This window comes from Accipiter gentilis, chromosome 18 (assembly GCF_929443795.1).
Source record: "Accipiter gentilis chromosome 18, bAccGen1.1, whole genome shotgun sequence".
Classification (NCBI taxonomy): Eukaryota; Metazoa; Chordata; class Aves; order Accipitriformes; family Accipitridae; genus Astur; species Astur gentilis.
Genome location: NC_064897.1, coordinates 20,481,639 through 20,508,942, shown reverse-complemented (window position 1 = coordinate 20,508,942; position 27,304 = coordinate 20,481,639). Strand labels below are relative to the sequence as shown.

The 27,304-nt window shown below is 46.7% G+C and overlaps 3 protein-coding genes across 8 annotated transcripts in view; 2 read left to right on the top strand and 1 right to left on the bottom strand.

The window, feature by feature from the left end:
• The window catches only part of AGK (acylglycerol kinase), a 42,960-nt gene extending 36,427 nt beyond the window's left edge, over positions 1-6,533 (top strand). For 2 of the 6 annotated variants that reach the window (XR_007508655.1, XR_007508654.1), the window contains 2 exons: positions 463-724; positions 1,218-2,819. Coding sequence is in view for 1 of the 6 variants with exons in the window: in XM_049821553.1 (XP_049677510.1) it covers positions 463-600 (138 nt within the window). In the remaining 5 variants the exon portion in view is untranslated. Of the gene's footprint in view, positions 1-462; positions 814-1,217; positions 2,820-6,055 lie in introns of those variants that run through there. The other 4 variants (XR_007508653.1, XR_007508651.1, XR_007508652.1 and 1 more) reach the window with 4 other exon arrangements.
• An 800-nt stretch (positions 6,534-7,333) lies between these two features.
• On the bottom strand, positions 7,334-19,107 carry DENND11 (DENN domain containing 11). Its single transcript, XM_049821552.1, has 9 exons — positions 18,798-19,107; positions 12,620-12,719; positions 11,389-11,547; positions 10,545-10,698; positions 10,146-10,284; positions 9,543-9,674; positions 9,207-9,357; positions 8,648-8,716; positions 7,334-7,529 (listed from the first exon to the last, which is right to left on the bottom strand). Exons 1-9 carry the CDS (start codon positions 19,033-19,035, stop codon positions 7,334-7,336), a joined length of 1,338 nt encoding a protein of 445 aa, XP_049677509.1. The 5' UTR covers positions 19,036-19,107.
• LOC126047646 (single-stranded DNA-binding protein, mitochondrial-like) overlaps positions 12,733-27,304 on the top strand; it is a 30,104-nt gene continuing 15,532 nt past the window's right edge. The window contains exons 1-3 of the mRNA XM_049821549.1: positions 12,733-18,220; positions 23,126-23,497; positions 26,632-26,831. Of these exons, the coding sequence (XP_049677506.1) occupies positions 23,165-23,497; positions 26,632-26,831 (533 nt within the window). The 5' untranslated portion in view covers positions 12,733-18,220; positions 23,126-23,164. The remainder of the gene's footprint in view (positions 18,221-23,125; positions 23,498-26,631; positions 26,832-27,304) is intronic.

The following is a 27,304-nucleotide window of genomic DNA, read 5'->3' as shown; positions in this document are numbered from 1 at the left end:
TCTCACATTTCAGATCAATATAGTAAAACAATACCAAAAGGTGTTTGTAACACAGATTTAATAGGTGTTATTTAACAGGCACTTCTGCAGATTAGCTTGTGCCACCATTGGCAGACCAAGATCTAAGTGCATATAATTGTAGTTCCAATAGCAAAGAATCCTTCAGTAAAAACAATGTGGGTCATTAAAGACCCCTATCGTTTAATTATCTCCAATTAGCAACTAAGTGAGGTAACATCTTCTGCAACAGACTCTTAATATATTATGTGCTGTGAAGGATAGCTGTCACTGGGGTGTTGAGACCAAATGGGCTGGAAGGCATAGGGAAGGGGACATCTTGTTTAAGACTCAGCTAAGTCTTCAATTGTAGTCTATTAGCAAAATCAGGTAATCAGTATTACAGCATTGCTGAAATAACATGTTTGATGTTTAACCCTGATCAGCACTGTTATCTGTACGCAGGGCACTGAGGGATCCTTTGGCATTGATAATGAGGAGTATGAAGCTATGCCTGTGGAGGTGAAGCTATTACCCCGGAAACTCCGGTTCTTCTGTGATCCCAGAATGAGAGAACAGATGCTCCATGCAGCAGTACAATGAGAATTCACGTCAAAGGAGCCAGTGTTTACAAGCTTTATCAGGGCCTTTTCAAGGCACATGAGACCTCACTGACTGGATTAACCCCACCAGACTAATAAGCCATTTGGCTATTTTAACGTGCAAGGTACTTCCATTGGAAGTGGCTGATTTGGCTAGTCTCAAAGGGGTTAAAAATGAAAATTCTGAGAAATGCATGTTAACTTGATGGCATCTCCCCCCCCCCCCCCCCCCCCCCCAAAAAAAAAGAAAAGTCATCAGTGTTCCATTTACAGCACTGCAGGCTGAGTGCTGTGTGTGAGATGCTACTGCTTTAATACAATTGTATATTAAAGTACAATGAAAGCACGCTTGTCTTTGTGTTTTAAGAGTTTAAGTCTACTTTACCCATGTATAAATCTTGCAAAACCTGGGATCTTTGAAGAAATTTATGTCTGGGGAGTAATGCTAAGGAAGTCTATGAAATGTTGGAATTGCTACATTAAAACAGGTGGTTGGTTATCTACTCTGTCACAAAATAAATTGGAGATAGGTGATACAAAGCTTCAGAGGAACTTTAAAAATTCCCCGTATGTGTCTGGATAAGATATTTATGGTGGTTTTTTTTTTCATCTTGCCAGATCCAACAGCACAGAGTTCCAGTTAATAATATAGTAGAAATATATTCCTTTGATCAAGTTTAGGTGTATTACAGAGAAGCAAATTGGAAAATGTCATCATTGACCCAAAGCTGTATGAACTACATGTGGAAAGACTCTTCTAACAAGCCAAATGAGTATTTTTTTGGTAAGTATTCCTTTTATTCCTGTAGTAGTATAACACAAATAAGGGCATGAATAATAACTTTTATTATTCATTGTGTCTGGTTGCTCTTCTCTAATGTAAACAGTGCTTACCACTCCTTATGCAACCTACATCCCCTTGAGTCTCAGCACCATAATTAGTTTTGTTGCTTTTCTGAGCTTTTGTTTATAGCTTTGCTTTAATTGCTGAAAGGAAATATTACTGATTCAGGCAAGGTTGTGTTGCCCTTCTTATTGTAATTTACAAGTTGACATGAATCTGCCTTGCTTACTGGAAGAAAAAAATTGATCCTTATTTTTCTGATGCGATTGTTGTTTGTACGTGATCTAGTCTAAGTTCATCTGTTGATTCTTTGCTGTAATCAAAATAAGGACATGAGTGAATTTACTTCCAGCCGCTTTGTTGAAGGCTGCATGCTGGTGCAACAGCATCCTCTGCTGGAGACTTGCTAAAGGAAAAACGCTTTGAAGGGGGAGGGAGGGTTGGTTTTCTGCATGATGCTGGAACCAAACTGAACGCAGTCCTTCCCTTGACTGTACTGTGGAGAAACTAATTTCCTAAGCTATTGGGGCAAGCACCCATCACTTTCTTGACTAAGCTCTAGGGGAGTAGAAGCCTGCTAGTTCTTTTTAATAGTTATGCTGGTGATAGGGCCTGTGTTGTGCTGTCTTTCTTTTGCTCTGCAGCAATTGGGAGTGCCCAGTGGACCCCTGGGTCACTCTCCAAGGACCATGTTGGCTGTGCTCTGCTCTTTTTGCTTGCCACAGAGACACCTTGAACGTTGCTTTACAGCCACTGGCTCATTTCAGAGTCAGGGGCAGTTCTCACCAACTGAGTTTTTCCTCAAGCTGATGCTTCTGTAATAAAATCAGCAATGTTTTTTTCTCAAGTGGCAGGAAAGACAAGGCAGCAGCCATTTCAAAAAGGTAAGCTTTAATTGTATTAAAAAATACCCATGTTTTTAGTAAGCAGTTTTTCTACACAGCCACAGGCCTATGGGAGCAACCACACATCTGCAAGATGCAAACAACATCAGAGCTGTTAGAACTACAACCAGCCTGCTGCAAGGGGTGAGATGGTAAGAACTAGCTTCTGGTTCACCTGTACCAGTTTACAGGGAAAACGACTAATTCTCTTCCATAGTATCAGATGCATGGCTCCCATTGCAGCATGATTCCTTGCTTGAGGGTAACCAAGAGCTCCTTTCAGAACTGGTATTGTTAATGCTGTCCTGATGTTAAACTACCAAATATCATCTGAGACAGGCTGATATTTAAATATTCATATCAGCATAAGTTGAGTAGCTCATATAAATAGCATTCAAGTAATTTTTTCCCCTTCCTCTACAGTTCAGAGGTCTACCAGTATGGGGTGGTTCTAGACCTCTGAATTGCAACATTCAGAGGGGAGGTGTGAGGAAAACATTACATAAAAGAAGCAGGGGCTGAACCTGCTATCTACAATGTTGAGGAAAGGACTCAGTTCTCATGTTTCTGTCTGGCAGCAAGATAAACAACTTTCTTTGTATGAGCTCCAAGACAGGAAGCAGGAGTAGAAACCTAGGTCCCACTCATGAAAACATTTATCCTAGCTTCAACTTACAGTCCATTCTAGAAAGGCTTAAAATACTGTAACATAAATAAAAAGGAAGGATAACAACCTAGTGACGGACCAGCCCAAGGCACCCATTTATTTTAACCATGATTAAACATTCCCATTTGAATGGCATGTTGCATTAACCAGGACCTGAAATGCTGGTTCATAGGCATCTAGTACCCTCTGTTTTAGACAGACATATCATTCTGTTAAGTCAGTACATTCCAGCCCTCGCAAAAGACATAATCACTAGACCACTAGCTTTGGGGGGGCAGAAAGGAGACAGCAACTAACAGAAATAATAGCTGATGAGAGAATTTGGGTTAGTATGCATGCTTTGTACGTAGACTTTTGCATTAGGACAGAGTGCTCTTGCCTTTCCCCTTCCCAGAGCAAAGCATGCCTGTCCCTTGCCTAGTCTGTCACCAAGAGGGCCACAGCTACTCCTAGCTTTTTGCCCATTAACTTTGGCAGTTCTTAAAATGGAAGAAGTATTACAATAGCACTGCTTTACAGAGTAAGCTGTACAGTAAGCCACTTTGCCTTGAAAAGGTGATGGAACTTTCTTCTGCCCTTAAGGATGCTGGATAGGCAAGCTCATCTCCTGTGACAGACATGACCATTAGCTCTTAAATTGGAGTAACTACTTAATATATGCTAGAAAATAAGGTATTAGCATGTCTCTAAGACAAATCTGAACTCTTTAATTCAGTAAAATGCCTTTGTCTTAGTATCCATTATAGTTTTTAGCTGTACTTGGCTCTATGGAACTTGGCCTAACCTTGCAGTGAGAAGACTTTTGCATGATTTCAGTGTCTGGCATGGTATCCCTTGTTCAGATTGAAAACCTAGCTTTTATTTCTCTCTCAGGATTTACCCTCCAATCCAGATAGTACAAGTAATAATAATACATTACTTGATTATACATTTCTAGTGCAACTTGAGTTAAGATGCAATGATGAAGCTCTTGCTCTCCTGTTGAAACTCAAGCAAGTACCAGCTGGGCACCTGCAATGGCTGTGCTATGACTTGAGTGTTAGAGAGGAACATACCAGACTGTGTCTACCAGGGTATGGGATATATACATGGTTACTGTAACCACCATTCAACCTGGGCTCTGATCACAAGCAACTGACCAGAGACATCACACCAAAGAAATGAAAGGCACCACTGTAAAGGCAAAGTACTTAAAATGGAAAAGAGGATTTTTGCAGTAATCAGCAATATTCTACCTTATGCCACACTTTCCTCCCTAATTCAAAATACACCAAGTAACTGTCTCCCATCCCACTGCTAGTATTCAAAAAAGCAACTATTAAGTGCCAAGGAGGGGATTTTAAATGTATGCACTTAACTGTTTTACCTTGAATTATGGTATCTCCTGGAAAGATAAGATTCAGTGAAGTTGGTTCCAAACATAAACAGCCTACTGAACAAGCCCTCATGGCCCAAGCTGTAGCCATTTGTTTATATTATGTACCCATTTATCAAGGATTTTCCACATGTGACAACAATGAAAGCAATGTCTATTAGAAAAGGGGAGTACAGGTGGAAAATTCTTTTGCACCAAATCCAACAAGGAAGGGTTAGGCTAGAGAAGTCTTTTTGTTCTATTTTATGTCTTCTGTAGCAGTCACCTGCCAAGAGAGGCTGTAGTGAAGCAGAATTACAAGGAAGAGGAAAATAGGCTGTACCCATCCAGCTGGGATGTAGCAGGGATGCTGCTTTCACAGTAATCTGCTTGCTTTGATGCTTCTGCACCCACACTACTGCTAGCAACTGAAGCCCTAGTTTCTGGAAAGCAGAGGTTTAATAAATGTCAAATAGTAATTTCAGGAGGTTCTGCTCAGTGGGCTCTAGCAGTGCTGTCTAGTCGACCTGATGCCCTGACAGCTTGTGAACATAGTGCTCTAATGCAGGGTGTTAGAAAGCCTCTGACTGCAGAGGCTGTAAAATTTCAGTGACAAAGGTTTGTTTCTATTTAGTTCAGCTGACATCAATGACTACAGAAAGCCATTAACAGCTGACCACAGCTAAACTATGTAGCCAACCTTCAAGAAAGTGAGAGGAAGAATTGCTAGAGACTAATTTCAGTTCCTTTTTTTATATCTGAAGGAAGTTAAGTAAGTGACAGTAATACAATGCCAGCTATACCTCCTCGGGGATCTTCACTGCAGACAGCATGTTAAAACTAAAGTGGAAATTAGAAAAAAACATGGAGATTGTGGGTCACTTTTATACTAGAGGTGTCAATTTAAAAACAAAGCCTTAAGGAAAGCCTTTTCTTTCCATTAAATGATATTCAGCTCTGTTTTTTCCTCTTTCCCCATTTTTTTCCCCAGCCTTCTAAGGATGATTACGTTACAGTTGTGAGCAACTGGTAATACAAGCAGCAGCATGTTTTCTCCTGTACAAAAACATCCAAAGCCCTGAAAAAGCAGGCAGGGGAGTGGCTGCTCGGAGAGAGGCAGATCACAGGAACATAATATGCTGAAGCCTGTACTAATGAACTGTGCAATAAGCCTTGTGAGGCCCCTGATCCCCACACCTCACTAAAACCTCTGAATCCACAGCAAGCAAAACTACCCCTTTGCTGCAGATAGCCTTCAAGGAGAAACAGGACATGCCAGCTTGCTTCCTTCCAGATGGAGACAATCCACAGAGGATCTACTTGGAGCGCATTTGCGTCACCTGTTTTAAAAAGAATTAGTGGGTGAGACTTTGGTGGTTCAGGCTCTGCCTCATCCTATAAACTGCTAGGATAAATGGATACATCAGCTACAGTTTGCATTTTTACAAACTGCAGAAAGGCTCCAAGGGTGCTAAAGTCTATTACGGTGGAAGCAGCAGCTAATTAGCTATAGCCACAGTTCAGGAAGAACAGTTAGCTTAAAGCTGATGCTACTACTGGCTGAAGGATTTTGGGCAAAGCAGTCACACCTAGAACCTATAGTACCATTCTTTGATTTTGCATGGTGAACGGATTACTCTTTACTGGGATAGCCTTCCTGGAGGTAGCCGCTGGTCCTGCATAAACTGAATCCTGTTCTTTCCACAGCACAAGAATAAGACACTGTTCATCTGGTTCTACAGCTTCTCTGCCCAGGAAAAAAAGGCTTGCTGTTAGACATTGCTTCTAGCAGCTGCGCCAGTTAAGAACACCAAACTCCAAGGGAACCTCCTGCAAACTGCGAAGTCATTCCAGCCAGAAGGTCCCATACTGCTCTGTCTCACACTGAAAGCCAAGGACAGCAGCAGACAGTGCTGAAGGCTGCGTGACAAAAGGAGAATCAGCAGACATTGTTAAAGCAAAGGAGTGACAAGTACCATCTGCTACAAAGCAAGGCCTAGTGACATTAGTTAAAGCATACTTATTCAACCCAATCTGGTCCAGCACCATCTGAGCTGAGGCTGGAGAACATGGTGACTGCAAGGTGGTTCAATGATGTTGGTCCCTGTTAAATGGGAGACCGTCTTGCTGGTTTGAAGATTTTTAAACCAAAGCAGCAGGTGTGATGCAACTGAAAGCCAGAGGAAGTGGTAGGAGGGATTAAGTAGAGATGGTGCTCTTCTCCAGCTATGAGATAGGTAGTCTTTGCCAGTTTATGCTACCTCAAATGCTGGAAGTGAAACCATGCTGCTCTCATAAGCAAAGTAATAAGATTCTGTAGCACCCCCTTGTCCCAAACTTGTTTCTGCCATTGATGAGGAAGGGTGGCTTTATTCCAACTCAGCTGCTAAAATTAGGTGAGGGGTGTTTAAAGGAGTCCTGGTTTTTTATCATTGGTTTAACCATCCCCACCAATAAACATGGTAGGACAGATGTTTTATGAGACTGGGCCACTAACAGCCTGTGCTGAAGCTCTCTTCAGTCCCCAAGTGGAAGAGGGGATAGTAGGAGGGTTTTTCCAGTCAAGTCTTGAGAGCTCAGCTACAGCATTTCACATTGGTCCCCATCAGACAAAGTGCTTTCCTGAAGTCTTCAGCCCTCAGGTATCCAGGCTAGGCCACAACCTAGCTATCACTGGCAACAGTGAGGATTGGTGCAAAGGTGCCACTAGTCCTATCTAAACAAGACAAAAAAAACACAAGTGAAAGAGAAAGGGAGACAAAACCAAACAAAAAACCCCCAAACCTGGAGCAGGTACTCATTGGGAAGATGAGGGGGAGAAAATAAAATCACATTTTGTTTCAAAATTATAAATACTCTGCATATAAAGTTATTAAATAAAATGAGATCTGTCCAGTGGCTGTGGTGAGTTCCAGTGATCCTCCTAAGCAATGTCTGGTAGTCTTTAAAAAATGATCTTTGCTCCCCATCTCTCTTGCCCTTGGTTTAAGTGCAGCAGGGGTTGTCAATGACTAGCATAACATCAATGCCATACACTTCCAGTAGGTCCATAAGGAAACTTCGATCCCCTTGGGGATCCAGGCCCATGCCTCGTGCGTGGTCAGCTGTCAGTGTCTTGTCCTGGCTGGCTGACACCTCCATCAGCGTCTGAAATATGCGGTTGTTCTGCTCCATGAAAAACCTATAGGATAAAGTCAGCTAAGATGATGGCATTGGACCCCCAAAAAGATAGCATATTTACTAAACAGGCAGCAGAGCTCCAGAACTGCGTTTAACCCCCTTTAATCATAGAACCCACCTTCTTAGGTGATGTTGTGGTAGTTTTCCATCCACCCTATGGATGACCCAGAATAAACAAAGATAAAGCAGTAACTTTTAATTTGCAGCAGTGCTTCTGTCTGGCTGATTTATGGTAGGCATTTCACTCTTTAGAAGGAAAGCCACGTTATCAGCTAATGTGTACTTTGTGGTAACCAAGTGGGTATATCAGACCTATAGGTCCCATAATGCAAAGAAGAAAATGGCGTTGTCATCCATCTAGTAAACCACTGGGTAAATAAATTCTCCATTACTGGTGCAGAACATAGCAGTGGGAGCTACTTCTTACCTAGCGCTTTCCTAGGAACATGCAAAGCTGTTCAGAAAGAACTCTGACTACATGTGTGCAGCTCAGTGATCAGGGCTCTGCCCTGACAAGCCTTCACACAGTTTTATCCCATTACTTCTCACCTGCTGCAGACTGTGAATAGCAACAGGCAGTGAAGGACTTCAGAGGTGGCAGAGCTGTAGTTTTCATCTAATTCCATACCTCATACTCTACACCTGGTTCCTCTGCCAAGCACAAAGCCAGCCACATCAATGAGCCAGTCTTTCACATGCAGGTCTTATCTCCACACTGTACCTCCCCCCAGCATGGTACAGTGCCTGTTTCCCCTGGACATTGTCCTTTCCCGAGCCAAATATTCTGGCATGAAAAGTCCTGTAGTGCTTATGTTTTCAAAAATGGGAAGGGATTCTTGCATTTCTGATTGTGTTTTTAAAATTCCCTTCTGCCTCCCAGCACTTAAGAGACCACAGTGGAGACTAGCATGGCTGCATTTGGCTTCTCAAATTGAAAAGAAGATGATCTGAAAAGGAAGAGCCAGTTTGGTTCTTGGATCCCTAGAGAAAGAGAGCCGACTATGGAATTATGTTAATCATGATGTTTCATAATATGCCAAACCAGTGCAACATGGAATCAGTGAAAGAGGCTCCCTAAGCCTAACAGTGACCAACTAAGTGTTAGAGGTAGCCACTCACAAGATGAAAAGGTCCTCTTCACAGGAGCTACAATCCTCGCCAACTTCTTGAGAATACATTAACATCTGCCTGAGAGAAGGGAGACAGATTAATTGAACATACCTACAGTGAACCTCAAAGCATTATGAGAAGACAAGGATTACAACTAAAAACTTCACATCCATTTCTTGGAGACCAATCAGACTAACACTTGCCTCGATATCTGAGGCAACAGGGTAGTCTTTATACGGCACTGGACTAGAAAGCAGGCTGTTTTCAGTTCTGCTACTGATCAGTGGTGAACCAATGGTGAGTCACAACCTCTGCTTCTCTTCCTGCCTTCTATCTGCTCCATCAGCTCACTGGTAGAGTGATTGTATGTGTGCAGAGTGCCCAGCAGCTCTCACACCAGTCAGCTACAGTGGAACCAGAATCTCAAAGAGATGAGCTGAAGCAGTGGGAAACGTTGACAATTCTAAGACAAGAAGGAAAGTACAAAGGAGCAGTGTCCTCTTTATCCCACATCACACTGCTGTCCTATCGGGACCGGGACCAGGACCACCCAGATGTCCATTATTACCTCTGGTCATTGAGCCGTCGGTACTTCTCCTTGTCAGCATTGTTAATTTTCAGGAGTGGTTGCAGATGCTCATGGTGCGTCTTCACATTCTGGTTGTCCACGTACACATCATAGAGATCCCGTTTCTCCTCAAAGATCTTTTCTGTTGTACCTGCCAAAATCAGAGAAGATTTTCAGAGCAGCATGTTGCTGTCCCAACAGACCAACTGTTCTCTCCTGCTTTCATAGTCATTCCATGCACGTCCTATTTCTCATCAGTTTTATTCCACAGTCTGGTGTCTCAAGACATTTTGCAGCCTGAAGTTAAAAATGTCACGCGTAATCCATCATACTTACAGGCCACATATGATACTTCTGTCTCCAGCATTTCTATGTCTGCCACATTCACATAGAAGAACGGTTTGGACTCTGGGACAGTTCCTCCAAGACCAGGGAGGGAAACATTGGCAAGGCAACAGCAGCAATACACTGCGGACAAGAGAAGTACATCCTGAGATGCTTTCAGTATTCCCTCAAGAACATTCTGAGCCCCACTTACCCAGTTCTCCCACGCACTTCTGTGAAAACAATAGTTAGAGCTGTGAAATGCCTCTGAACACCAGAACTTCTCAAGTGGCGACATCCTGTTTTGGATAGGAAATAATCGGTTCTCCCATAGGAATCCCATGTTCTAGATGCCACAAATTCATTCAGCACTCCTATTGTCCTGTGCTGAGAGGAACTGTGTTTGACAATGCCAGGTATGTCCCTACCCAAAAGGCCTGAAGAAAAGCATTTTGTAGGAAATGGGTAAATGCAGGCTGAACAGTATCTTCACAAGGAATGGTTGCAATGGATTTTGAAGACCTGCGTGATGTCTATCCCCCTCAGTACCCACAGGCATTTCTGCAGTGCTTCAGCCTACTAGATCAGAGCACTGCGGTGTCCCTGGAAACATACCTCTATAGCAGACAACTCCAACTGGGGGCGGTGAAAATATCAATATGCGCTTGCGCAGCAGGGCAAACTTCCAGAGGACAAGGATCTGCTCACCGAAGAATTTGATGAACTGAGACATACAGCCAGCAGGGTGTGTGATCTGCAGGTGGAGGGAAAGGGAAGAATAAAGCTCAGAGGTGAAGCAGGGACACATGCACAGATGCTAAGTCTAAATGTGGGAGCAAGACCAGCACACAGCAATGACAGGGAACTGCAGCTTGTAACAGTCCAAGTAACAAAATCTTATCTAAAGCAGCCTACAAAGCGCTGGAGTGACTGCTTATATAAAGACGTATGAGACACCACCAAGGAGCAGCACCACGCTGCCCACTCCTGCAAGCTTCAGAGCACCTGCCTCACCTTCATCTCTGGGTACATGTATCTGTGGATGGATGGCAGCCAGTGGACAGGTTGCTGAGAGGTGGCGGTGCCCTTGCTATCAGGGAGAACTCCTTTCTTGTCATCATAGAATGCCTCTAGATGGGAGTAGTGCCCTGGCATCTCCAGCTGGTGTCTGGAAAAGAAAGGAAAAAAGAGATCTGCAGTGTCTCCAGACTCTACTTATTAAGTGCCTTGCCCCCAGCCAAAATCTGCTTTCCCAGCTAGCAAAGGAGCCCTGGGTGCCTCAGTTGCACAGACTTATCCAGGAGCGCAGCTGAAGCGTCAGGAGTAACACCAGCTTTCAGTGCAGCCAGAGAACACCGGGCAGGACTGAAGCAGACAGCAAGCTGATGTATCCATAGTACTGATCCTCTTTTAAAGTATGCTCAGGTAGGAACAGCTTTCCATTCTACCATCACCATTTTCCCTGCCAAGTCCACTCAACACAGCTAAAGCACACACCTAGCCAGGATCACCATCATAGGTTTAGAAGCCTTTGTGAGCCCTTAGTAAAATGGTTTTCAGAAGGAGAAAAGGAGAACTTCTTGTCCTCTCAACTCTCCCCTTGACACTTAGGTCCACACAAAATAGGTAGGATTTGGATAGCATTTGACTAGCCTGTTAGCAATGAACAGAGTGCTGCTATCAGTTCCTTTTCTCCCTGTTGTGAATCTGTAACTCTTTCTGGAAAAGCAGTTATTCAAGGAAGTCGTAGCTCAGTGTTGTAGCCAAATTCTCACTCACGCCTAAAACCGCTCTCCATTAGGGCAACATTACCTCTCCTAGGTGGGGAGTGGCCAGCCCCATTCCCAAGGGAACTTACCTGACCTGGTTCTCCAGGAAGTGCATGTACCTATACAGCAGGGTGTAGGAAGGGGAGAGAATCCCCACGGACTTCATGCGGGCACCACGCTCTAACTCACTCTCCACAGGCATGTTGGCAAAGCAGGCCAGGCCAAAACAGAGCCCCTTCCGGAAATAACTGGAGACAAATGTTTGACAGAAGGGTTAGTGTTAAAAAGAGCAGAAAGAAAGAAAGAAAGGTAACTGACCACAAAAAATAGTGATTAGGGAACACAGTTCCTTCTTTAAGCAACCCCCTGAAATCCCACCCTGCTATCTGAAGGGCTGAGGACAGGCCTTGGGTGTCCTAGTCTTCTCAGGAACAAGACAGGACATTTAAAGCAAGAGTTCCCAGGAGTTCCCACTAAAGCCCCTACCAGCCACGTCACTGGAATGCAAGAAAGGAAAGAACTTGGAAGAAAGACCAGCAGAGGATGCAGGACCCAGCCAACGCAGTGCCCTTCTTCCAAGGAAGAATAGCCTGCAGTGCATGAAGTTCTGAGTACAGTCTAGCTACCTAGTTATATTTTGGGTGCCAGCATATCGGAGCATACTCTGGCTGAGTAAAAGGGTTCAGGTCATGTGCCTTTGAGAAAGTAACTGTTATTCCTGACCAAAAGGAATTGTGACGCTGCAATTCATTGCAAAACATTGCTGCATTGCAACACTGGGTTAGTAAAAGGACGGGAACGCAGAAAATTCCTAGCTTATGTCTTTCCACTGAATGAAGGAGCTAGCAAAGAAGAAAGTGAGCAAGGACTGTTTATCACAACATTTAAAGGATCCAAAAGCACTTGCAGAATTAAGAACCTTTTTCTAAGTCCAGTTCCTGCAAAATCCTTCCCGTTTCAGTTCTGCCATCCTTTCTCCTTCACCCTAGGCCTCTGCTGACAGTCCCAGTAGCAGCACTGCAGTATGATTTGCCCAATACGCATTAAAGTTTGTACACCAAGAAGCTGGCCTGCCCCATTCACCAGCTGACCTCCACAGCCAAAGCTGTCATGCAGCAGATCCCCACAGCTAGCTGGTACTTGATACCATGTTAAGAGTAACTGAAGAGTATCTTTGGCTCAGCTAGATACAGTGTAGCAGCACATTTATGCAGGAACTCAACTTCATAGATGGTATTTTTCTTGCATGTTCTGAGTTAAGGGATGGTGGTGTAGGTTTACAGCTTAGAGAAAGAAGTAATATAGCTCAGACATACTCACATGAAATCTGACTGGATTTTGTGGGACCCACTTGCCATGGATTTGAATTCCACACCTTCTAAATCAATATCTTGGGGTAAACACCACTCCACCATGTTGCCTGCAGAGAAGCAAATTTATTTTATTGGGTAAACTTGAACACAGCACTCATTTCGAAAGCGCAAACAGTAGCAACAGCAAGTTGTTGCTTTTACATCACTGGGATGCCAGTAACAGTGCACTAACGCAACTCCTGAACCCCTAAATTGTCACAGACAGTAGCTGACATACTATACTCCACATCTCTTGCAAACGTTACTTGTTGCAGCACAACACCCTGATATTGCAGGACTTCTGGAGCCATTTCTGAGGCTAGTGCTGTTTTGTGGGTTTATCCTTTATAAGCTGAATCACATAGCAGCTACAATTTTACCTGACAGTGGATAAGCTATGGTATTAACGCTGTTCCACTCAGGCCATCTACAGGAGTACCCAATATATAAAGAACCCAAAGTATAGACTGCTGCTCTTTAGGATGAGTTTCTGCAATAGCTCATACCACCCTCAATATTGTCCTTTGGCAGGGCTTGGCAGGGCTGGTCAAACAGAAACCCCTAAGCCAGCATCCCAATCATCACTACTTCCCTGGAATCCTCGTATTTTGTTTAGGATAGGAGGAGTTAGCTTAAGCTTTATATGGAGGCTGAGGTGATCCAAGTACTGCAACATGTTTGTGCATGCTAGAATAACCAAACAAAAAAGCACAAAAATTACAAGCTAGATCAAGATTAGCAAACATCTGTCACCTGCCAACCCAGCCATAAAGCATGCAGTTGTTCTGTGGAAAAGGCCACCTGAGGAGCCTGATCCTGGAACAGATGATGTCAGAGAAGTCACAAAAAGTCCCTAAAGCCAATGAAGTCCCACTCTGCCGCTGGCAAGTTTACCATGGACAAAAAAGGGGGACTTCTTACGCTTTCCCATGCCAGCACTTCAGAGCCTAACCCGCTCCTCTGGATGCTCTCGCTGCTCCAAGGGGTGCTCCAGGTTTACCCACTGAGTTTCTGTTCTCTGTCAGCCTGCCCATAGCAACAGCATTTGAAGTAATGCGACTTCTTTTTAGCAACAAAGCAAACAAACATTCTTCAGTATAATGCAATGGCAGGTGCAGCACGAAGATGCTTTCTACTGGTGCAGTGCTTCCCCTGCCCTTTGGGGTAAGCATCCCAGCTGTGTTTGCACGGCCAGTGTACATTTGGAAGGGCTTTACACTCAGCTGAGACTTTAAGATGTATTTAAATATAAGCCTCATTTCTGAAGCCTGTCTTTTGTGTTATTACTCATACTGCACAAGTATATGCATGCACTCTCGCACAGGAATTGGGCTTAGCTACTGACATTTAAATAGGCTATTTTTCTTCTCACATTGCTACTGCGTTCAGCAGACCTCCCCCAACCCTGCCTGGCAAGGACTTCAGAAAAACAACAGCATTAAGCGAGGCAATAGAAGAAGTTTTTCATCCAGCTAACCACTTCTAGTCCACAAGTAGACCTCTCCCGCAGAACCGGCCTGGCTGGGGAGCAGCGGCAGCCTCGTGACCCCGAGCACAGCTCTGTGCAATCACATGCGAAACCACAGAGCTCTGCTGTAAAGCATCTTCGCCTCTGAGGCGTGTGAAAGGCTGGCAGAGAAAGCCAGTGACATCATGTCAGCCTGCGCGGTCCCCTGTAGGTTTTGCATATTATATATAGAAGTTGGCTTTTGTTGTTTGGGGTTTTTTGTGTGTGTGTTTGGTTTTCTTTTTAAAGGCACAAGACCCTTCCTTGAAAGAGCAAGGAAGTCAACTCTTAAGACTGTTGCCTCTTAACCACAAAATTGTGGTTAAGGCCAGATCTGCTTTTAAGTCTTGCATCATAGAGAATCACTTATTAGTCATTACCTAGAAATTAATAGATCAATATGCAAGAGCACCATCAAGCAAAGGAAACTGTTTGACTTTGTTCAGTTTAGTCACAAACACTACTATCAGGTATAATACCCACTAAAGAGGTGTTGAAGGGACATGGCCCAAACAATGTCTGTTCTGCAGCAGTAAGTAAGGAAAAGACGCCTTGAAACAGATTCTTACCCTACACGTAACCACAAAGCAAACTTGCATATCACGCAGCTATTTTTTTTACTGGGATCTGTCACAAGCAACCCACACCTGCGCTCCTGGCCGTTCCTCACGCCACCTTGCTCTATGAATGTACAGGCGACGTGGCAGTCTGAGAACAAACGCGGAGATATAAAAAAAATTAAGAAAGTCAGTCTGGTGAAACAGTAAAGCAAACAAAGGAGAGACTTCACCCAGACGCGATAGCGACTGCCAGCCTGCCCAAGAAACCGGAGGAGGGAGGAGGGAGCAATGTTGTAGAAAAACAGGAAGCATTGCCCTTCCCCACGCAGAAAGCAGCTCTCGTGCGCACAGGAAACTTTCCAAGTGAGAGTCACCCAGTGTTAGAGAGCGGGCGAGTGGTTTTGCTGAGAGTCAAATTTGCAGATCTGGAGATCTCTTGGGAGCTACCTCCCAGCTCCAGCCCAGGTCAGAACCAGCACTCTCAGTTTCTGGTGTGCAAAGTTAAGGATGTTCTTCCTCTTTCTCTTCTATTTTCTCTCCCCTGGATTTTCACATCCTTACAGAAGTGATGATGGCACTAGCATTTGGTGGTCATCGCCTGGCCCTCCTCACCATTAGATGTTTCCCCAAGATCTTTAGGGTCCCTACCTGTGCAATCCTACCATGTTGTGGCAGGACACAAGAAGCACTGTGACCTAGCTGTCACACTGGCTCCGTTTCCTGCATGGAAGAAATGTGGGACACAAAACCAGAGTATTTTCATGTTCACTGGTGCAAAACATATTACTTCCCTCCCTTCCCTCCTTGTGTCCCTCCATTACTCACATCACTCTTTAAACCAACAGACTGTGTGGGACCTCCACAAGGTTGACTATCATCTTCTCCATCACAGAAAAAGGGCTAAGAAGGTTCAGCCTCTTTTCGACTGTTCTGATCTGACCGAGTCGATGTGGCCATGGACTTTGCTTCATCTTTCTTTATCTCCCTCCCAAAGCAAAGTTTGTTGTTGTACTTTCACTTGCTTTACCCAAGACAAGTATGAGGCTCAGAAAGCACATGTGCTCTAACCTAATGCCAAGCAAGTCACACCCACCAGATGCATGCCCATTGCTGCCCGAGATAGTGTTGGGTCTTCTGTTACTACCTGCCCAAGGGAACACCCACACTAGGAAATTCAGCAGCCTCGTTAAAGCCCCTTGGGACCATGCTCTTTAAAGGGCAGTGTTTGCACAGACCTGGTGCTCACGCTTTTTGAAGCATCAGAGCATTCCCAACTGGTCACTCCCTGAAGGAGGGGACTGCCAAAGGGCAGGGAGCAACAAGAAGATGGCACGGTTGGCTCCTGGGCTGCCACCATTCTGCACTTAATCTACAGTTCACTTTCTGCGTTAGTGCAAGAGTCGCCTTTGTAATAGTGGTGAAAAGAGCTCCTTCTCAAGTGCCACAAGGCTCACCATTCTGGAGGTGATGACGACACTGCTGATTTAGAAGCTGCCTCTGGCTGTTATGTTCGGCCACTCACGTGAGCATTGACAGAGTCCCAGGGACACCAGAACCGTAACAGTGGCCTGGCAACCCCGCAACCTACCTTCGTGAACTCATCACATGCAACTGCTAGGTAACACTGAGCTTGTCTGCTTCAAGCCCTTCTAAATTTAGGAGGAAAGCTGTTAGGTTCTTTATTAGCGCAGTAACCACTTCATCCTTCGACAGTAAAATATCTCTCACCCAACTGCTTGCCTGTATTTGAGTAAACACTACCTGGCGTAACTACCCTCCCAGCCACCACCAGAAATCCTGCCTTTCCCATGCCTGAGCAAGCTACCAAAGGAGGTCTGCTGTGCTTTTCCTGGGCAGGATCAAGCAGGTTTCCAGCTCAGACACCGACTGTATGCCCTCCTTTAAGTCACACACAAGGACCAGATACCCTTATGAACATTACAGAAGTCCTTCACACCATCTGATGTGGCTGACCCAGGAAGTCCCATATCCTTTTTCTGACCCTAGCAAGTTCACACCACTGTTGCTTCTTTTTTTCCAAGTCCGCATCCTCCATAGGGCACTTTGCCCTCCACCTGTGAAGCTGACATGTGTTGAAGTGCTCCTCACAGTCCTATCATGCTCCTTACATTCAGCATCCACGTTGAGTAGCAGCAGGAGGCTAAATCTTCCTGGACTTGACAGACTACTCCAAGGCTGATGACACCCAGCATTAACTGCACATCAGATGTGAGAAGAGCTGTTTCCCAACTTTCCCTGGACTTCATTCAAAGCAACAGCTGGTTCAGAAAAACTCCTGAGAAAGCTCAGCTTTCTGCCAACCAAGACTATCTCACCATTTTGTAGAAGGCATATGCTCTTAGATTGAAAGACAACCTGCTGTTGCTGCAGTCATCCGGAGTCTTCCATGTTTTGGATACTTAGGAGAAACACCTCCCCTTTCAATCTCCTGTTGGAAAGATGACATCCAATCTCATTTTGGATTTTGATGAGTCAAGAACCTCTGACCTCTCGACTGAAGACACCTCTCTCTGGTGCAGTATGAAACGGGTAACTTCTCGAAAGCCCTCTGGTGTTTCAGGACATAGTGGCCATACTGTTTGGCAGTGTGCATTTCTGACAGCCCATCACACCTAGGGCTCTGTTCTCTTCACTACTTCCTTGGGATTTGCAGTTCAAGACTGGGATTCAGTCTTCACTATCAGGGCCCTCTTGTGAGCGTGATATCAGTTACCTCCCCCTTCCACTGAAGAACGCCACCATGCTTTACAGAGCTCTTTCCTGCCTCTAGTACTTTTGCTATGGATTTGCTAAGAAAGTGTCTGTCTACAGAAGAAAAAGGAGCCCGCTCCCAGATCTGGATGCAAATGGGCTGGCTCCTCCATGTCCCAAGCTACTTCCTAAACTTTCTGATCTTACCAAGACTTTCAGCTATGCCCCACTCTTGCCTTTGCATCCCAGGTTGACAGCAGGCAGCTGAAAGACCCAACAATCTGTCTCGGGACATCAGACCCCTGAGCACAGTACCTGTGTTAACAGATGCGAGGCAGGTGCTAACTTCCTACCTGTGTCATAGCATCCTGTTTTGTGGATACCGCTAGAGCAGCAAGACTGAGAAAACAAAGTTAAGATGTTTGCTGAAATGCTGATTTGCAGACTTGAAATTAATAACCTCTGCCAGTAAAAGAAGTGATACAACACCAAAGTGCCGAGGGAGATGGATATGGCAGTGAAAGGTAGAAAATACATTTCCTCGCCCCTTTCCTCTGCCCTCCTGGATCGCAGCGCTCCAAAGCGCCAAAAGTCCCCGAGATCCCACCAGAGGCCAGCCTCTAAACGCACAGGTCACCAAGAAACACACAGCCGAGCTGCTGCTGCGGATCGTGCCCTGCGTGCCTGCCCGATTTACGCCTGCCATCGCCGCCATCCATCCCCGACAGCTGCAGGCAGGTCTACGCCACGCCACGCAGACCGAAGGATGCTCTCGAGATGCTGCTAACAGGTTGGTGCCCCCCTGGCAGCGCTGGGCAGAGGCTCGGCCCGAGGCCTGGTTGCTGTGCGGGCCGCGGGGGGCTGCCCCGGTGCCGTCCCCGGGATCTCCGTCCCCGGGATCCCCCTCTCCGGGATCCCCGTCTCACGTCCCGCTACGCTCGTCCCTGCCCGGGTCACCGGCTCTTCCTTCCTCCCGTCACAAGTTCTCCCCGGCCGGATGGAGATCAAGTGCAATTCCCCCCCCCCCCTCTCTACTCCGTTTTCGGCAACCCCCCGCCGCTCCTCGGGAGGCCGGCCGGGGCACGGGGGACCGGCAGCCGTGCCGCGCCGCGAAGCAGCGGTCTCCCGTGGGGGCAGAGGGCAGCCCGGCTCCCGCAGGCCGCTCGCCACGGGGGTCCGGCGACACGGAGGCGGCGGGGGGGGGGGAGCGGTCCCCCCCCCGGGAGGAGGGATGCAAAGCCGCGGGACCCGCAGCCCGGCCCCGGCCCGCATCCATCTTACTCCAGCGGCACCGGGAGCCCCAGGCCCGGCCACCGCAGGCCCCGGCCCCCAACCCCCCCGCCCCGCCCGCCCCCGGCGCCCCTCACCCGTGCGGGGGTCGAAGGTGACCACGAAGACGGCCACGATCTGGTCCTCCTCCGCCTCCGCCCGCGACGGCCCCGCCGCCTCCGCCGGCCCCGCGCCGCCCCACGGAGCCGCGCTCCAGCCGCCGCCGAGCCGCCGCCCGCCGCCGCCGCTGCCCGCCTCGGCCGCGGGCGGCGGCGCCGACACAGCGGGGCCCTCGGCCCAGAACAGCAGCGGCGCCTCGTCTGCGCGCTCCACCATGGCCGCGGCCCCCCGCCCGCACGGCGCCGAGCCGAGCCGAGCCGAGCCGAGCCGAGCCGAGCCGCGCCGCGCCGCGCCGCACCCCCCGCGCCGCACCGGCCGCCGGCGGGGGGCGGCTCCGGGGCGGGGACGCCGCGGGGGGGCGGAGACGCGGAGGGCCACGCCCCCATCGCGGGGCGTGGGTGGGGGGGTGTGTGGCTGGAGGGGCGGGGCGGGGCGCAGGGGGCGGGGCGCGGGGCGGTGCTTCTGGCAGTGCCCGCCCCGGGCTGGGGGGCAGCGGGAAGGGGCTGGAGGGCAGCTGGGGCTGGCGGGGGGGGGTGCCGGCTCCTGGAGGAGCAAGGGAGGCTCCCTAAGACAAGGCACTCCGCCCCCCCGTGCTTCATCTCCTCCCGGAGGGCAGGGCCGGCTGCCTGCCTCCTGTGTCCGTCCGTCCCCCCCCCCGTCAGCCAGTGACCCCAGTGCAGACCAGCTGCCTTTTTAGGCAAGAGCACCAAGGGGGAGAGGAGCCCTGTCGAGCCCATCCTACTGGGTGAGCCAAGGGAGTTGAGCAGAGCAGGCTCAGGGCGAGGAAGGGGACGGTCTCCCGCACCCCCAAATTGCTGCGGTGGAAGCTGCAAGCCACTAATCTGAAAGAGTCAGTGATACCGGTCCAGTATGTACTGGTGTGTGTACGCATATATATATGTGCTACAGAAGGATGTGAAACCGTTTTCAGAGCAGCAGGCAGAATCAGCTTGAGTTTGTAAGATGGAGACACAAGTACGACCGAGGCATCTGCAGGCAGCCAACTTTTGTGTAATTACTATCCTCGTTACGCTACCACCAATGTCATTAAGTGTCATTAGGTTTAACTCGGTTCCCTAGGACTTTCTGATTAATTGGATTAGCCAATTAAGCAGGCCACAATTAAGGGGAAGATATTGTCATAAAAGCCTTAATTGTCTAACTTTTTTGCTGTTGAGCAGCTCTGAGTGTTCAATACACCATTAAGAAACACATCATCCAATTTCCTCAACAGTGAGTTTTGGTTTTTCTCTCCTTTTTTTTTTTGGTAACGTTAGCGTCCTTTTGCTGGGAGCTTCATTTCAGACAGCTCCGAGTGGGCATTTTGTTTCACAAAGCCCATGCACAAGTTTACTTTGCAGAGCTATAAACCGCAGTAGGTGGTGTTTAGCAGATGGAGTTTTTTGTGGAAGGTGACTGGTAAAGAAAAAAAACCACCAAACCCTGCACAATATTTTGTTACCGTATAAAGAAAAGCCAGATTCTGCAAATACTTGGCCACATGCTTCACTTTAACCATATAAACAGTGCCAAGCTTCATTTTGATGAGTATTTTTTTGCCTGTCAGTGATGCTAAAGTGACAGCTCGTTTCTCTCCTCTCCCTCATCCCCACAGTGGTTCTGGCATGAGTGTCAGCCTGTCCCCCAGTGATCCAGGCAGGGAAAACAAATCCCAAATAAAAATTCCTCCATGACCCGCATGGGCTATTTGCGGTGTAGAGCCATTCCTGGTCCCCTTTGCTGTGTGGTTGCACCCGCGTCACCCTACCACAAAGGAGGGGACACAGCGGGGAGAGGAGCCAGTGACGGGGAGCAGAGGCTGCGAGCGCTGGCTCCGAGACAGGTGAAATGTCATCACCTTCCGAGCTCTCGGCTTTTGGTGAAAAAGCCCTCGTGGGACAAGAGACCTGGTGGCACCAGAGCTATTTACACTGCTTTGGCCAGCAGTCTGGGCCTGCTGAGGGCACACCGCTTGTTGGATATGTGCAAAAACCAAAGGCCACATTTTCTAATTTATTATTTCACCAAAATTTAAAAGACCTAGGCCAGGAGAGAATATGACCCTTTGAGGAGGAAAAAGTCTCCTTCAAAGGAAAATGAGCACATTTTCCCTCCAACTGAGGTCTAAGAAAATTGTCATCAGGTCTTTGAGTAACACTCCAGAAAAATAGGAAATGAAAATATTTTAGTTAGAAGGTGCAAGATGAACAAGTTGGGCCTTCTTTACAGAGCAAGTCCAACTTTTCTCCATTACATTTCACATTCCTCCTTAGAAAAATGGATACTGCTTATAAACCCTGAGGGGGAAAAAAAAAAAAAAAAAAAGCGTTTCAGATGGGTTTGAAGACTGTGATCTGAAGGAGTTTCATTGCTGGGTTATTAATCAAAATGTAGTTATGGGGATTAAAAGCACTATTTCTTCAGATTTAAAATAAAATATTCCTATCCAAGGCTCCAAGTACCAAATATCTGATTAATACAGTCAGATCGCAGCAGTACTAAAGCAGTCCTGTCATAGGATCTCAGCTGGCCAGGTGCTGCAGAGACAGCTTTTCGTAGCAAAAAGCAGGCAGCGCTGGCACTCCCAGGCTTTTGGACCTCACTCAAGGTAAGTCGCAGGGACATGCAGCAGCTGCGTTGCAGGGGAAGGGAGTCTGCACGGCAGCAACAGGCTCTGTGCCTAGAAGAAACGCTACAACTTCTGCTCCAGATGCAGCAGTAAAAGCAATACTGAGTTCCCGGCATGTCCTCCTAATACAGCTTACGTGGCCTGGATCAAATGAATTGCTAGTCACGGTCTTAACAGGCAGCTTCAGGGACCCATATGGTCACACTTTTCATTCAAAGACCAGGTTAGGAGGACTGAGTGACCTCAGATCGACATGCCCCTTTATTTCCTGGTGGGCATTCCCCTTGACACGTGCACAGGAAAGCACACAACGGTCTGACAAACCCCCATCTCCTCTGGGCTGCTGCCACGTCTAATTTCTGCGTGTCCTTCTAGCATCTCCTTCTAGCGCCTCCTCGATGCGAAGAAAAAAGTTGCCATAACCTCATTCCCAGTTAGTTAAAGCTCACTCTGGTCCCTCTTTGAAATGCAGGCTCACAAAGGCACAGAAAGATCCCTGGTTTTTACAGAAAGGTGCAGCAAGAGGAGATATTGACCCACTTCTGGCAAGCTGCAGAGCAACCCTACCTGTGGGGCTGCCTTCACAAAGGCAGCCAGCTTCTCCCTCCTCTCCCTTGAAACCTCAAGCTGGGAACCCATACAAAGACCTGTGTATGGTCCCTAACTCTCTCCTGAAGTCTAGCACGTTATAAATTAGGCTGCTAACCTCTCCATGCAGGCTGCAACGCTTGTCCAAGCTAACACACCTCTAAATGCAAGAAGTGAAATTCAGACTTAAAAGAAGGAAGCACAGGGCACCATCACCACAAGCCGAATCACTTATACAAGTAAAGCCCACAAAGACTGTATCTCTGATGGGATTAGCATGGAGCAGACTGGCTGTCAGCAAACATCACCTCCCCGTAGGCCCTGAGAAGCCGGAGGAGGGAAGAGCGTGCAGAAGCAAGGAGATGACTCAGATGGAGCCCTTGCTCCCTGCAAAGCTGGTTGCAGGCACAGCAAATCCACATCCACAGCAAAATCCCTCAGCTACCAGCTTTCCTAGGCACAGGCAACTGTGCATAGGTGTTGCCAAGCTCCAGATGTTTCCCATTAACAATGGCCCAGGTGCGTGGGCTGGTTATAAATGTGCCAGAGCAGAAGGGCTGTCTGTAGGCTATCTGGTAACTGCTTGGGGCATCCTCTGCTTTTATGGCTGTATGTAGCATGGGTTCTTTTTCTCTGGTTGAGGAATTTGAGGTAGAAAAGGATGAGGGGAGGGCTGGTGGGTGTTGCTCTTTAGGATTTGATTGCTCTGTTTCTACGTGTGATGGCAGGAGTGGATGAAGTACTGGTGAGTGGGGAAGTTACCTTGGAGGCTTACTGGGAAAGGCAGTGACTTCTGAATTGTATCTATCTGACTTGCACCAACAAGGTGAAAAGCAGACTCTCGTTGTTACATGAACACTAACTGAATAGATCTCTGTTTGCTAATTCTGGGGCACTCTTCCTTAACCAATGCTGTCAAATGACATCTGTGAGTGATCAAGGTTTCTCTGTATGTGGGATCGGGGTGGGGGAGTACATGTGGTGAGTAGAACTAATGCTCTTCATAAGGCAAGGAAGAGGAGGGTTAATGTGCTTGTGTAAATAATGCTATCTTCCTCTCCCTCTGCCCATCTTCCCCTAACAAAGCAGGCCAATATCAGCTATACCTCTTCTGTTTCATATGGTGAAATGGATGACTGGGACGACAGCAATGAATTTGTTCAGCGACTGGATTTTTCCAGTTGTGGTGAAGAGAGTGAAGACAGAAGTGTAAGTGAGGAGGACATCCTGAGCTCCAGCCCCCCCAGGAACTATGAGTTCCAGAAGTGTCAAGGGAGCAGTCCTCTGTCAGCAACCCCTCAGAGAGAGTTCAGTGAGATTTTCCTGAGCAGGACAACAGCCTTGATGAGTCCTACCCTGAAGCCTTCCCCGGCCATGAGCAAGAGCCAGGGCAATGCCGAGACACCACTGCACATCTCCTGGAAAAAGCTGCAGCTGTGTGACACCCCGCACACTCCCAAGGTAATGGCGTGTATCAACTCTGTGTCTGAACAGGCAAGGTCTGCAGCATCCCTGGGGCATCAATGCATGGGTAGTGGGGGGATCTGTTGCTAGCCCTGTGGAAAGCATTTTTTCAATGTTACTGTTGCTAGCCTTCTACTCTTCCCTTGGAAACCTGGACCACCAGCTCCTTAGCTTACAGAAGGGTTATCCTGTGGGTGTGAATAGAAACCTGTGTGTGGGAGGAAGTGTCTTGACTCTTTCCAAGCTGTTGTTAAAATGAATTACTTGGCATTGGGTCAGTCTGACTTAAAAAAAGCCCAAGCAACTATGTGCCTTGGCTGCCCACGTGCCACTCGCACTCTGCTTCAGGGAGTGGACATCTGTAGCATCTCTGTAGGAAGTCTGCATGGTGCTCCCAGAGGGATAAATGCATCTCTCCAAGGAGCTTGCTATTCCAGGGGGACCTTGGAGACAGGCAGCTGCCCTGACTGCTCTGCTCAGCACATTTTTGAATGCAAGTGGGTTTTCTCTTGAAAGAGAAAGGTGGAAATGTGGCTGGGGTATGCTTTGTCTGGCAAGTCTGGATGGCCTCCAATCAGCTTGTTGTCTGGTGACGCTGATTCTTTTTGTGCTGTTCAGTGAATTTGGAGAAAGCAGGACTTTATTCTCAGGGTAGCAATCCTCTGTGGAAGGGGTCACAAATAAATGTGTGCTTGTGGAGGAAGGTTAGCCTGTATTCCTCTATGTCACTGTCCTAAAATGTAACTTACCTACTGAGTTAGTTTCTTGGGAGAATGATCCCAGTCCCTATCTTCTGTGATGCTTCTTGTATAGAATATAATACAGCTGCTTTTTGTCTTCTGTAAGCGCAAGTGGAGACTTGGTGCCAGTTTCTCTGTTCCTAGGTAACTTCTGTTGTGTGTACTGGCTTCTAGCATTCAAGACTTGCAATGAAATATAGCTCTTTCAGCCCTCTCTCAATATTCCTGCTCTACTGATAGACTTCTCCTTTGCTTAAGTGGAAGAAGAAGGTCAGTCCTTTTAGTACTTCTGAGCCAGGGTTTGACTTCTGTCCCTCTCCAGAAACCTGATTATGAGGAGAGAAAGATGATCCTATGGCCACTTATAACAAACTTTGTGGCCATATTTACTGAGGAATGGCCTGTTGCTCCCCAGGGGATAGCGGCTCTAAATGGCATCACTCCAAGAATTTTCTGTAATGACCCTTTATAAGAAATCTCCCTGAATCTCACCTGAAAATATGTGAGAGGTCTAGAATCTCTTCCAGACCTGATGGGCTACTGCTAGTGCAGGGTGCTTTCAGTGTGTGCTCTTGTGTAGATAACATGTTGGCTGGATGCTTTAAGACACGCTGCCTGTGCTTTGTCACCTTGTAGCCCATGAGCAGCAATTGCACTAGATCAACTTTTCTTTTCCCTTGCTGTCATCTGGGAGAAAGGTCTTGGTTTCCAAGCATGCCACAAAAGGCGGGCTCTAAAGGGCCTAAATCTGCTTATAAATGAGGCTGTGAGCACTGATCGTGGAACACTTGAAGGTGAGAGAAAAGGTAAGAGAGCAGAGCCACATCTAACTGCAGACAGATGAGCACTGGAGCCCCAGTTAGGATGCATGGCAGAGGAGGCAGATGATTGCATTTCGTAGACTTACCCAGTCCTGGAACAGATTGCTAGAGCTAGTTATGATAGCTGCCTTACACTGTATAGCAGCAGCTAATTTCAGATGATGTTACAGGAGACAATTCTGCGTGATTATGAAATAGAGCCCTAGCAGAGCAGATGGGAGTTGCATGGATACAACAGCAGGCTGCAGTTGTATTTTAGATCCCTTTTGTGAGTTGTGGCTAGATTAGAACATAGCCACAATTCTACAGAGCTTCTAGGCTGCTGGGTAAATTGGGCTTGGACATATACTGCTTTTAATACATCCATATGCAGAACTTTTTCCATCCAAGAATAAGGAGATGCAGACCAGAGCCTGAGAAAGTGATCAAAAAGCACTTTCAGGGTCATAGTAAACCAGTAGCTGAACTTCAAAGTACGATATAGAAATAGGGATGTCCCAGAAGTAGCTATATCCATGAGTGCAGCATTAGTTAGGTGGATGCAGGATACTGCATGCAGCTCTAGGGTTTTTATCTTCAAAAGCTTTCAGTGCGAAGGGAGGAACTCTAGATATGATCCTGGAGCCACATCTTGTCTTACTCTTGAGAGTGTACTGTTGGATCAAAAAGATATAGAAATATTTTGATCTTCATGACAGGGAGAGTTCTGGGTTCTTGAAGGGCTTTTAACTAGAAGAGAGAGGTATGTTAAAAACCCCTTTAGACCTTACACCACTCTCTTGAAGCTGAAACAAGTCAAAACCAAACTTGTATTTCAAAAAGCTGATGGTTAATGAAAGGGTTAAATCACAGAAAGTAAATAGATATTTCTGTCTTCAGATCAAGACTGAGTGCTTCTCTGAAGTTATGCTTTATTCAGCTTAAGGTTTTGGAGTAGTAGGTGAAACCCAATGGCCTGTCTTCTGTGGGAAGCTGAACTATAGAAAGTCCAGAGGTTCCTTCTGAACTTAAATTTCTGAAACTCTGTTTTTTCTTCTTGAGGGGAACTGTTTTCTGGTCACTTTGCCAGTAGTCATATAAGAAAATTTCTACCAACTTCCCCTTTACTAATGCTGCTTATTGGTGGGGAACCAAAAGAAAACTTGGGTGATGTTCTATCTCATGTTCTGACAACCCTGCCCTGACCAACTGATGCAACGGTCCACGCTTGACGGAACTGAGTCTTCTATGTTCATGCAACATATGATGCAATTTCTGTGTCTCTCTAGGTGGAAAAGATGAGCAGCTGACTCCTTTTGAGGACTGTGCTTGCCAAAATGGCTCCACAGGCCTCACCTAAGCGAGCAGGGAATAGAGTCTGAAAGGGCTTAGTGAAGAACCTAGTATTTTGTGGAAGGAGAAGAAAACTCTCAGGACTAAATTAGGGATGCAGGGTTTTAATGATTCAGCTGTCCTGGGGAAGGGAGCTGAGTTGTCCTTGATTTGCAGGAGAGCAGAGACTTTATTCTGACATAGCAGCAACAAAAACATTTTGCTGGCTTATTTGCTACTTTTTTTTCTCTCAATACAGAGCCTGTTATCGAAGACAGCTTTTCCTTTGTCTGGGACAAAGGTCCCACCCAAAGGCTTCCGACATCCGAGATTTACTCCTGGTGATGACTCGGATGACTCTGCCCAATCTTCTCATGTCAACATTAATCCCTTTACACCAGAGTCATATCGACAAATGCTCTTTCTTCCTAGTGGCAAGCGGAAGACCAGAGAAGAGCTGTAAGTGAACTACTTTTAAATAACAGGCTGGAAGGAGACTGTTTGAAGGAGATAAGTAATGATGGAGACATTTAGTACCTGGACTTATTTGCTAACAATGAATCATTCACTTTTGTAGTATTCATTGGTACAGAGCAAACATTAGCAGACATATGAATTTAATAGAAATATAAATAAAATCAATCATTTCCTTTGTTCAGAAATGTAAGTGGAGGGTCAACAGCTAACCTTAATGCTACGGCTGTAGGAGAAAACTGTACCTCTTTCTTTCTCAACCATGGGTAGAGTGGAGCTTGATTCAGTTATGCACATACCCACGACTTGGAGGAAATGACGTGCATCTTTGCATATAATACAGATTTTAAGATGGGTGCAGGCTACTGCTGACCTGCAAAAGTTCCGGATCTGGTCTGGGTTAACCAAGACACAAACTTAGTCAAATACCTGTGCACTACAGTGATGTTCAACTTCTT

Bases quoted from the DNA above. Each gene is read 5' to 3' on its own strand.
- DENND11 (XM_049821552.1), bottom strand. From the start codon at position 19,035: ATGGTGGAGCGCGCAGACGAGGCGCCGCTGCTGTTCTGGGCCGAGGGC. The intron at 12,720-18,797 runs GTGAGGGGCGCC...GCTTCTCTGCAG, and splicing joins CACCTTCGACCCCCGCACGG to GCAACATGGTGGAGTGGTGT. The intron at 10,285-10,544 runs GTGAGGCAGGTG...CTCCACCTGCAG, and splicing joins ACATGTACCCAGAGATGAAG to ATCACACACCCTGCTGGCTG.